A 12,495-nucleotide genomic window follows, 5' to 3' on the forward strand; every position below is an offset into this window, starting at 1 on the left:
GAATTGCTATTCAATTAACCGATTTATGCAATTAACCATTGAATTTTCTTCACAAGTACATGGAAATGCTTAATTGCTTATAACTTATTGAGGATTGACTTTTTGTTTTGCTCTGTAATTCTTGGGACAACTCTTCAATGTAGATATTAACGACCTTGTCTTGAGACAAGTTTTACACAAATCTTTAATGTGTGTTCCAGAATGTTATATAAGTGTTTGGCAAGTACAACAACTGTGTAATTTACCTCCATCCATCATTATTTCTGGCAATATGGGTGCAAAAGTTTCTCGCAATGACTTCGAGTGGGTGTTCACTGATCAACCTCATGGTGATAGGAGAAAAGCAATGTTAAGTGAGTAAAAGAGTGACATTTAAACTGGTTACAATACATAGGACAAGTTTGGTGTAACAATTCATACATAAACTATCATGGCTTTGTCAGTTCCAGGATAAAGTTTCAAACCAAGAGGGTGCTGTCAGGTTGCATCAGCAGTCTCTTGGAGTAGAACCTTTTCTTTGCTAGAAAGTTGGCACTGTTTATAAGTTGAGAAAAGAAATGGCATTTCCATGCTTTCTACTTCAAGGCAATTATTTTGATGGGGATTCAAAGTATTTTGTCCATTTTTAGGAAATGCTGACAAATCTCATTGTCAGTTATTGCATTTAGCAATGTGATTTGTGTATCTTCTTCAGGTCACAAGACTATTCGGTCGACATTGATTACTTTCCTTGCACTTACGCTTTAAAAGAAATTTTTGTCATACATGCCATGGCCATTGGTGTTAGGGTACATCGTTTGTCCCTGACTTTCAGCAATAGACCCAGGGATATCTAGAGAAGGGGATATGCAGCCTCGCAGCGATTGCCTTATTCTCATGACACTACCAGGGCGGTAGTTTGTAGTGCTTTAAACATGTGTTTCTTTTTAAATCATAGAAAGTTTTGTAGTGCAGGTACAATGAGCTACGGAAGACAGTTAGCAAATATTACGTAGAGCATATTTAAAGAATACTTGTTTACAAAGACAGTTGAAAAGTTACCAGTAAGCTGTTTTTTTAACAAAGCCTGATGCAGTAGGCTAGATGTAAAGCAAGTATATATATGGGTAGTTAAATTAACAAGCAACCATGAGCATGCAGTGATTATCCACTCCAGGCCTGATGCTAATAGCGCTATGCAAGTTATCATAACAAGATTTATTAAACTACTATCGGTGCCAATTGTCATTTTACGATAAACACAGATTATTTACGACAAACAAAAGCCCTTCTATTGTCAGACATAGTAAAAGCCTTCGTATCCCCTTCTTTAGATATCCCTGAATAGACCCTTATCTTTTTTGTGTATGAGGTTAGCTTAGAAAATAACTTTTGAAAAAAATTTTTCCATCTGATAACACTGGCCGACACAACTTTTGGTGCCAGTAGTTTTTGAATTGCTTTAGACTAACTTTGGGGCCTTGATTCCAAAAATGCAATCAGTTTTTCTCCATCAGGTCAACTTTTTAAGTTACAGTGATTTTGACTTTTTTACGATTGCCCTACAAAGGAGCACAAATACAATAGTTTTAATGCTGTCATTATGGGATTACAACCTTTATTATTACTCTTGCATTACATTCTAAAACAAACAATGAAAGCAGACAATGCCAAGACAATTGTTTTCTGTGAAATGCTAGTAGGTGCAAATCAAGATAGCTTTGTGGTGCAGCTAACTGCTCTTGGCTGATGCTGAGCTGCGTCGTAGTCTGCCTCGCTTTCTGACCTAGTCTTATTCTGAAACGATCCCTGTTCCATATCTAGAAAGCTAAAACCTCAATTGCTAAGGTAACAGGGATCAGTTGTCAGTAGATGTTACAGAAAATATATTTCGCACTTATTCAGTGCATCGTCAGTTCTGATCAAGATCAGACAACTGATCCCTGTTACCTTAGCAATTGAGGTTTTAGCTTTAGCTTTGTGGTGCTTTTTTTGTTTTTTTGGGGGGGGATGTGGTGCAGTGCTACACAGAGAAAAACTTCCTGTTATTGATTTTGAAGGGTTGCCACAATTGAATTTATTTCCTGACAGCGAAGACGAGCAAGCTTCCACTGACAGCGATTCCACCCTTGCTGAAATCGAATTTATTCCTGCTATTTTACCTTGTCAAATTTTTCTCAGCAGAATTCAATGACTTGGCGAGGGATTTAAATTTATCAAAGGAATCTTATGAGTTACTGGCTTCAGGACTCAAAGAAAAAAATATTTCTGAACCAGGTACAGTAATCACGTTCTATCGGAAACGCCATGTCGAATTTTTTCCCAATTTTTCTCAGGAAAATGATATTGTATACTGTACCGATGTGGAAGGTCTTCTTAAAAAGTTTGGTGTAGCAGAATACAATCCTCAAGATTGGCGAGTTTTTATTGACAGCTGTAAACAAAATCTAAAATGTGTTTTACTGCATAATCGAAATGGTTATGGATCTGTACCACTTGGACATTCAACAACTCTCAAAGAAAAGTGTAACGAAGTCAAATTTGTTTTGGAAAAAATTTCATTTATGAACACAATTGAACTTTTGCGTTGATTTGAAAATGGTTGGATTTCTGCTTGGAATGCAGTGTGGATACGCAAAGTTTCCTTGTTTTCTCTGTTTGTGGGACAGCAAGGCAAGAGCTCAGCATTGGAAAAGGAAACATTGGCCTATGAGAAGTGAAATGATTCCTGGCGAGAAAAATGTTCAAGCTCATTCTCTAGTGCAGTGGTTCCCAACCTTTTTGACCTTGCGGCACCCTATCAAAGAGATAAATAGTTTGCGGCACCCTGGCAAAACTGGATCAATTTTATGAGGTTTCTGTATGTCAAATAACTGTATGAAATAACACAGAATGAGTTGTATTTTACAGTATAGCGCGCGTAAATAAATGTAGCCTAGGCTAGGTGTAGCAACCGCCCTCCGAATCCTCTGGTTGGAGGGGGCCCCGCAAGGAATGAGGGCCCCTCCGCCGAAGTTTTTGAAAAACTATCGAAATACAGGATATAGGCTAACCACGTGGTCACAAACGCACGCGAAATAGCAGAGCTCATTGGTATTGAGCAGGTGTTTTCAAAAAACAATGTGCAATGTTTGGTTACGAATGCACTGATGATTCGAGTCGTCTTTCTGCTGAAGAAAAATTCAAATTGCAATCTTTTCTTGTTCTCACTGATCAGGCCATGTCTTCTGTTTCTTTGCGCTTTGACCAACTCGTGGAGTGGTACAAGTTGTTTGAATTTCTGTACAACGCTAGCAGCCTGAAGAAGTGTCTCAGAGAAAATGGTTGTGTTGGTTGGTTATGAATCTTTATCTTCGGACTGACAAAGCCTTGATTGGTTATTCCTGGTAGTTTCGCATACTTGTAGAGGCTCTTGACCCAGGGCCGGTTACCGAGATTGGCAGAGTGAAATTTTCTCATTATTGAAGTGTTGTTGCCAGGAAATTATTCCATTCATTAGGTGCCGCTGAATGGAGAGCAGCCCTGAAATGCGTTGCTCAAGCGCACACCCCGAGAGTCAAACTTGCACCACGTGGTCTTGCGTAGAAAGAGAGAGGACTTGTCACGGCAAGCATTTTTTTGTTGGCTTGCTGAAATTGATTTATGTCTTTTGACAACCTACATTTGACTCGTGAATAGAGAGCAATTATGCATAAGTGCACGTATGCCATGGAATCACTGTAAATGGAAAACTAGACCTGATAGACAAAAACTGACTGCATTTTCGAAATCAGCGACCCCAAATTAGCTAAAAACAGTTGAACTATCTTCGGCACCAAAACAAATTTTTTTTTTGTCGGCTAGTGTAATCTTTGACCCCCCTACACAGCTCTTTTCTAAGGAGACTTTGAGCAGTTGTTACACAAATTTACCTCTAGATGGAACTACAAGTTAGATATACTGTATATACTCTAAATTGGTGTTCACTCGAATCTTGTCCATTCAAAACTAGCTCAAAATTTGAGGTTAAACACTATTAGTCGAAACCAGTTTCAATCAACTCATCATGCAATGATATTTGTAAACTTTCTTAATCTAAAGAGAAACCACAAGTTGGAAATACATTTGACTGAGCCTTTAAAATTAAAAAAATTCTGAAAATAAATATTATGCCTAGAGGATAACATCGTGGCCTAAACAATAGATGGCCCAGAAAGCGTGCCCAAGATTTCAGAACTGAATGCTGAAGTCGATTGCAGATAAAAGTATACCGGTTACCGGTACTTAATTTTAGCATTTGAATTGATACTTGATAAAGTGGGTCTGCTACTATTCGGTGAGTTCCTAACCTCTAACCCCCTAACCCTAAAACGGCAATGATAATTAGGCTACGATACCCGATAAGTTAAAAAAAAATTGAAAAATCCCCCATTAAGGGTTCGGACTCACTGAATCGGACTCACCGAATCGGACTCACCGAATCGGACTCACCGAAACGGGCCATTCCGTGATAAAGTAATACTCGCCAATGAAAACTATTGAATCTACGTATAGAGAATTTTTTTCATTGTTTGAACTAGTGAATTATGTTAACACATTGCTTGATAAAATGCTAATTTTTTATCATACAAAAGCTATTCATGATTAGAATTGTGTTATTCATTGAAATCAAATAGACAGACAAAACAAATTATATACCTTTAGTGGGTTTGTTTCTCGGCAGTCGAGTTCTTGCTACACTCACATATCTAAAACTTCAACGAATCATTAAATGACACAAAACTCTAAAGTTTTTGCTCAAAGTCAGTCTTTATACCATCGACGACTAGCTATCTCCCACACAGCATTAGTGGAGACATGGTTTGTTCGGGCCACCTTTTCTATGTCCCCCTCTGTGTGGAACAAGCAGTGCTTCTCTAAAGAGAGCTGCCTGGTCATTCAGGGTGCTGTTCTCCTAATTCAACATCAGACGACCTATACTTCTGAACCAGAGCGCCAGCAAACAAAAGCCTATGCCAATCATACAGCTGAAGCTATCTAATGCAGCATTAAAGCGTAAAATATTAAAAAATAACATTAAAGCATTGAATTTTCAAAATTAGTTAAAAATTCCATGACGTTGTAGATTGGAATCGACCAAAAATACAAGGTGAAGTTGGTGAATATAGTGTTTTTCACAACTTTACCTTATAGCTTTCCTATTTTCTAACTTTAATCCCTGAAAGTTAGTGTTTAGGGCAAGAAAATAGCAAAGGAAAGGTGTAGCCTACCAGTGAAGGCATAAAACAGCTTTGAAATGCCCTTTGTCTTTAATGCATGAGCGATTGTCAAATTGTTTTGCAGGCTGCAGGTTTGTCACCTCTCACCTAGACAAACCAACAACCAGAGAATAACCGACAATCACTATTATTTGTACACGTTCCCCATCTAATTATTACACTAATCAGCCAAATTTCACTTTGCTCTATTTTCCGGCTTGAGGCAAGGCTTGAGACTGAAGAAGATTCTTACAAGAGACAAAGAAAAAGGATGGATGGGCTCATTTATGACGGAACATAACATGCTTGTCACTTGACTAAAAACCGAAAACAAAGAATCAAAGAACTAAAGAATAACTAAACAGTCACTATTATTTGACGTAATAAGCAAGTAGTGGGGTATTGCGGAAGAGTGTGGCCGCGGCCACATTATCATGTAAAGAACGGAAATTGTCTGCGGGCCGCTCAAAATCCCATCGCTGGACGTATGTTGCCCACCCCTGCATTAGATGAATCACTGGAAATAATAGCCGTTTGTCCGCCCCAATAGCTCAGTTGGTGACTTTGTGAACAAAGAAACTTCAAGATCACGCTGCTTGGCTCTCGAGGAGTGCGCTTGAGCAACACATTCTAAGAACTGCTTTCCACTCAGCTGCACAATAATGGCAATCGAATAATTCCCCAGCAACAGCACTTCAACAATCGGAAACCTCACTCAGCAACTCTGTCAATCTGGTAACCGGCCCTGCGTCAAAAGCATATCCGGCCTCTACGAATATGCAAGACTACCGTACCAAGAAGAACTATCAAGGTGTTGTCAGAATGTCAGTCCATGGATAAAGATTCAAAACTAACCAAAATTTGAAGCAAAGACTTCCACCATCAGGATCATGGCTTAACATTTCAGAATGTGTGATTATAGAAAAAATGGAAATGTTTAGGTCTCTTGAGGCAGAGTATCCCATCATCTGAAAACAACATAATTGTTATTTTCGGATTTGTTAAAGTCAAAACCATGGAAACAATGCAAGAGGCTAAAAACATTTTGAATTTTGAACAGATCTAGTGCAACGTACACATTGCAATACGCATGAAACTGACAAAATGATTAATTTTTTACCAATAGCAAAACTCCAATAAGATTTATTTGTAAAGTTTATAGCCCCCTGGTCATTGGTAGGCTACTTTTGTTGACCTAAATTGTCTTATATACCTATCATAAGCTTACTTTTGTTTCTGTTGTAGATTAAAAGTAGATTACCATGACAACAGTTGCATACCTTCATGCAAAAATAATAGTTTCAAAAGTTCTCTAAAATTTCTGTGTGCTCCACTACCCCATGTCCTAAAAATGTGCTGCTTACCGCATGTATATAAAGAATTAACTAATCTAGAAATTGATTGCAGCAGTTGCAAAGAATTAACTATCCATGCCATGCCCGATGCTCACGTTTTTTCACGATGGACTTTTATTCAACTGTCAATGTGCACAGCGCATTACTGATGTGCAACTTTTGAACCTTAATCTTTATTTTCTATTTCAGAAAAATATCCCCAAATCAAGAGATTGTTTACTACAGACAACCACTTCATTTATGTTGTTTCGGCGATGGTGGCAGCGCAAGTCATCGCTTGCTATTTTGTCAAAGATATGAGTTGGCCTGCGATTATTTTGCTGGCGTATGTTTTTGGTGGAACAATTAATCACTCGCTTACCCTTGCTATCCATGACATTTGCCATAACACTGCATTCGGCTATCATAGTGCCAAGTGGAATCGATACTTTGGGATGTTTGCAAATTTACCTCTTGGAGTTCCAATGTCTATTAGTTTCAAAAAATATCATATCGACCACCATCGCTATTTGGCTGGAGATGAATTGGACACCGATCTTCCAACAGAACTGGAAGGAAAAATATTTTGTAATAGCTTTATGAAAGTTATATGGTTGCTACTTAATCCTTTATTTTATGTGTTACGACCCCTCGCTGTTAATCCAAAGCCTATGACAATTCTGGAGCTCCACAACGCCATTATTCAGATAACGTTTGATATTTGGATCATTTATATGTGGGGCCCGAAGCCACTTGCATATTTCATCATTGGCACATTACTTTCTTTGGGTCTTCATCCTGTCTCTGGCCACTTCATATCCGAGCACTACATGTACACGAAGGGCTTTGATACTTTTTCTTACTACGGGAGTCTCAATTTGATCACTTTCAATGTCGGTTACCATGTCGAACATCATGATTTTCCGGCCATCCCAAGCTCTAAGCTGCCGCTGGTGAGTAAACTAAACTGACTATAAAACAGGAAAATGTAATGACAATGTATATTTCTAACTTACCTGGTTTAACCCCAATTGCTCTGGAAACTAACAACTTATATTTTATTTCAGAGCCACACAGCAAAACTTTTAAAATGTAAAGTACAATTGTATGATTTTTCAGCTTATGAGACACGGTAATTGAATTGAGATATAAAACATAGTCATAATATAGTTTTACCACAAACAGACAAGGCCATGAAACATGATTCGAGAAATGCTAATCTCATAAAATGAAATAATCTAAAATGAAAATCAACTAATTTGAATAAATGAGACGTTTTGCTGTTTAGATGAAGAAAATAGCTCCTGATTACTATGAAGATTTGCCGTTCTACATGTCCTGGTGTAAAGTGCTCTGGGACTTTGTTTTCGATCCTTCCATCGGCCCGTATGCCAGGGTGAGAAGACGTTTCAACCTGCAAGGAGACGTCATTGAGCACGACCCTGTAAAACAAAACCGTGACATGGTCAAGAGCAATGGGACTACTCACGTACATATTGCGAATGGTGTTGCCACCAATGGCCATGCCTCTCATGGACTTGTCACTGGTGTCGCGGCGATAAATTGATACTTTGTGCTTCAAATAGGAAGCATTTTGCATATTTTCGTTTCAAGCTAATTTAATGAACCTATGACAGACAGAATGTTATTTTCGATCTACTCTTGCGCAAGTTAAAAAGCATAAAACCATAATAACAAAGCGGAATATAATACCTTTGCAGGAAGTGACAGAAACAAAAGTTGACTGCTTTGCCTTTTCAAATGTGATGTTGTTCTTCATGTTTTTCGATGCGATTGTATTTTTAAACGTAGGCTATGTATTTCATAGCAAGTAGCCCAGAAAAAATATGAATTTGACATGCTTATTGTGTTCATCAAACTGACTTCAAACCGTTAAATTTATTTGAAATCTGATACGAAGTGATTTGAATTTAATCTTTTTTGCTAAAGTATAATCCAGCGGTTCTCAACCTGTGGACTCCGTGAATGTGTCTGAATTCTCATCATAATATTAAGTTACGATATTGGTTGTGATTTCTGTATCACATTCGTTGTGAAACTGCGCGTCACAACACCCTGCATGATGCGTTGTTTAAAATTTCAAAGGGCGTCGCACGTTTCCTAACTAAAGAAATCTTGGCCTATGTTTTTAGAGTTTAATTATTTTATACTGAATTTTTGAGGCAACAGATTGTTTGATTCAGAAATACAAGTCAAGTCAATTTATTTTGTTTCAATAGCGCCACATATAAATAAGCAAGCAGACTAGCAGAGTAAATGAAAAGTAAAAGCAATGCGTCAGCAGACTATTATCACACAGAGTTTTGCCATGACTGATTGAAACGAACTATTGATTACAAATGACGAAAAGAAAAATTTTTTATAAAGGCGCAAAAATTTTATTAATCTTTTATAAAATTTATAGGAAAATAATAAATCAAAATATGGATTACAGACTTTTGGTCCTGTAGTGCCGAAATATAGTTCTTAACTTCGTCAATGTTATCAATCGTCATAACTGCATCGCGAGTTCAGTAAATTCTTTTAAAGCGGGAGTTCACGCTGAGCTTGTCTGGTATTCCGCATTGAGCATCCTTCTGCGTGTGGGCACATTTTTTTGTCTAGCGTATTTGCGCTGGCAGTCCGCCCTGTTAGCTCAGTAGTTATGCGCCTGGCTCAAGATCAAGCAGCGCTGGTTCGACTCTCGGGGTGTGCGCTTGAGTAACGCACGTTAAGGACTGCTCTCCATCTAATGGATGGAATAATTCCCTGGCAACAACAATCGGAAACTTCACTCTGCCAATCTCGGTAACCGACCCTGCGTCAAAAGCCTCTACAAGTATGCGAAACTACCAGCAATAACCAATCAAGGCTTTGTCAGTCCGAGGATAAAGATTCAAAACCAACCAGTTTCCATAGAAAGAAGACATTTAGCATATGGAAGCCGTTGGGTGAGTAGGCTTGTCCCACTAACCGTTGACAAAGTCATAGCAAAGCCCGACATTGCATTTATATCCGCTGTGTTGCTTCAACAGAAAAACTTGGCATTTTTTTAAAGTAGCCTACTGGTAGGCCTATGCAAGAAGAAAGATTCGTTATTGACAAGAAGCCTAGACCTACTTTGTGGCAAGCCTGATAGGTTAACAATACGAACTAATGTTGCTTAAGGTATTTTGAATAAATGTAGGCTATACAAAACGTTTAGATCTTGGGTGTGGCCAGGGCCGGATTAAGGCGGGGGCAAAAGGGGCCATGCTCCTCCCCAAAATTTTCAAAGTTTGATTGATTGAATCGATTTGAGTGATTGAGAATTGATTTGGATTCCAAAGTTGAAAATTTTTTGAAAATATAATAAAATTTGTAGAAAATTATATTGTTTTCCAAGACATCTGGCAATTAACACCCCCAGAACTTGTTTTAGACACACAGAAAAACACCAATAAATTTGGTAAAAACAAATGAACGAAGTACCGTATTTTAATGTCACATTCTGGCTTTGCGTGAAGAGCCTGATTACTTCTTTACAGAGCGTTCTCGACCATGACCCCAACGACCTGAACGTGTTGCTGAACATAGCCTAGGCTACAAAGAAGCATGTGAAGTGCTCGGAGTACAAGAGCAGCTGACAATGCCCAGAATAGTGGAGGTGGAAGTTTACCGTGCTAACGTCTGTACTGAATCGGTTTCCTAGTATTTCCAACGATCGATATATGTCCCATCATAGTTACTATTAACTATGGTCCCATACATCGACGGATTGAGTAACTCTTTTCAGAAACGGTTCAGTGACAATCCTTCATTTTTTGCGTGGCTACCCATCCTTCCACCAAACAAACCAACCAAGATAGATGAGATTGAGCATTTGTATTCTTTGAATAACCTTGACAGCAAAGTAATTCTCTGAAGGTCTTCTCTGACTTCTCAACTCAAACAGGAAAGTTTAAAAGAACTTCTTCTGAGTGTTAAATATTATCCAAGCGTGCACAGTGCAATCTAAGTCATCCTGGCCTTGCCAGCAACAACAGCTTAGGCTGAAAAGTATTTTTCATGTATGAAAAGGGTCAAGACCTGGTTACTCTCAACAATGACTTCCGATCACCTCTCAGATTTGTGTGTGCTTCATTACCATCGCAAAAGGGTCTGTGAGAAGGTCAATCGAGTTGTTACGAATATGGCTGGCGGGAGGCGACAAATAGACTTTTAATCGCGATGTTGTCATTTTCTGATCATGTAATAAATTGTTTTTGCTTTATGTTAAAAATTATTTTTTGAATCTCTCAGAAAGTCGATTTTATATTAACAAGGCCAGGGAATGATTTTAAACTATCTTCTTTTGCTGTATATTTGGATGGTTTTTATCAGAAATGTTGATGGGTTTCAACAGTCGAATAATAGTGTTTGTGCTGGGCGTTTTGAAATGTGGTAGCGGCACTTAATTTGGTTTGCATTTTTTCCATAATTCTTTTTATATGGTCTTGTGCGTCTGAATTGAACAACCAATTAATTTGCAAAAGCTAGCAGCTTACTTTGCCAACTAATCAACCCTTATAAGTTTTTGTGTCTACAGGCTTCTACATCAGGTGGCGGTGTCTTAAAACAAACACTTTGTATTTGTTTCCCTTAAACTCATCAAATATTTCCCCCTCCCCCCCATTCTTTTTCTGGCTACGCCACTGGCTGACGGGGCTGCAGCTCCAGGCCCACCGATAACAACTTATTAAGAGCAATTGATATGGTTATTACCAAGATCGAAAGAATAAAGGACGAAAATCATAGAACGAATGCTAACTGTGTAAACCAGTGGTTCTTTACCAAGGGAACGCCTCCCCAGGGGGCGTCAGCTAATTTCCAAGAGGGTACAACTTTATCTCTGGTTTTAACTTACGCAGACATCTCACTTACAAACTAATATAGGCTACTTATATGCAGAATTTATGATGTCATAATTTAATTTTGACAAACTAGTTAGTTGTAGATTAAATTATGATATCATATAGGTGAAAGAAAAGGATAGAGTATTAAGTGGCTGTCATCAGTGGCTCCGAAAGGAGGGGGGGGGGAGTCGGGCCAGTTTCCCTCTAGCAAAACACTGTAAAGGAAAAACGAGTAGTTTTTTGTTTTTGCACTTTTGAGGGGGGTCATTTTTAGTATTAAATGTAGGCTACCAACTAAAATTACTAAATAATCAACAGATTCTTAAATGAAGTGCGTATAGTTCCAAATATTTCTCAATCATTGTAAATGTCACTCTCGATGCTTCTCATCAAGAACAAATCATTTTCGTGTTAAGGTAGGCGATGTTGAACAGCTTCAAGACGTAAAATCTGAAGGTGAAATGATTTCTGTATCACTGTGTTACGCTTGTCGGCCAACGTAAAGGAATTGAAAAGAGGTTTCAACACGAGTAGAGCTATGTGTACAAGTGACAAACCACTGTAGTGGTTACCAAGTCCTGCTGCAATAATCGCAAACTACTCACAGCCACAGGGCGGCACGACGTAATCAAGCGCACGTGACTCGGTGCAATGCACTTGCACTAAGGCAATAACTGTAACGCAAAACTAACGTTACTGAACTGTATCATTCCTCCCTTATAAATTAACACTTAGCAATAAAAAATAAGACATGACATTCCACCATATGTAGACCTACACGACACACGATCTCGTGTAAAAAACAGTACAGTTAAAGAAGGGTGATACTAACCAAGTATTTACAACTTAACACACACAACAATATATAGTGCTTCTAACAGATCTCTGCAATAATGGTCATATTACAATTAGGGTCAGAAGCACATACGACTGACAAACGTATTGACTAAGCTTGATAGAAATCAGGTTTGCGTCTGTTTCGAACTGGATAGCGTCTCTGCGGGACAGCTTTACTGTGCCCAGAGTGTTCATTGGTATCGGTCGGTTCGGAATCTTTCTTTGGACTTGGTG

The 12,495-nt window shown here is 38.4% G+C and overlaps 1 protein-coding gene across 1 annotated transcript; it reads left to right on the forward strand.

Annotated features, from left to right (window-relative positions):
• The first annotated feature begins 205 nt into the window (after positions 1-205).
• LOC145787342 (sphingolipid delta(4)-desaturase DES1-like) lies at positions 206-8,776 on the forward strand. Its single transcript, XM_082599068.1, has 3 exons — positions 206-353; positions 6,761-7,503; positions 7,839-8,776. Exons 1-3 carry the CDS (start codon positions 272-274, stop codon positions 8,115-8,117), a joined length of 1,104 nt encoding a protein of 367 aa, XP_082455194.1. The 5' UTR covers positions 206-271; the 3' UTR covers positions 8,118-8,776.
• The last annotated feature ends 3,719 nt before the right edge of the window (positions 8,777-12,495 follow it).

The sequence above is a fragment of the Aplidium turbinatum genome, chromosome 18 (assembly GCF_918807975.1).
Source record: "Aplidium turbinatum chromosome 18, kaAplTurb1.1, whole genome shotgun sequence".
Taxonomy (NCBI): Eukaryota; Metazoa; Chordata; class Ascidiacea; order Aplousobranchia; family Polyclinidae; genus Aplidium; species Aplidium turbinatum.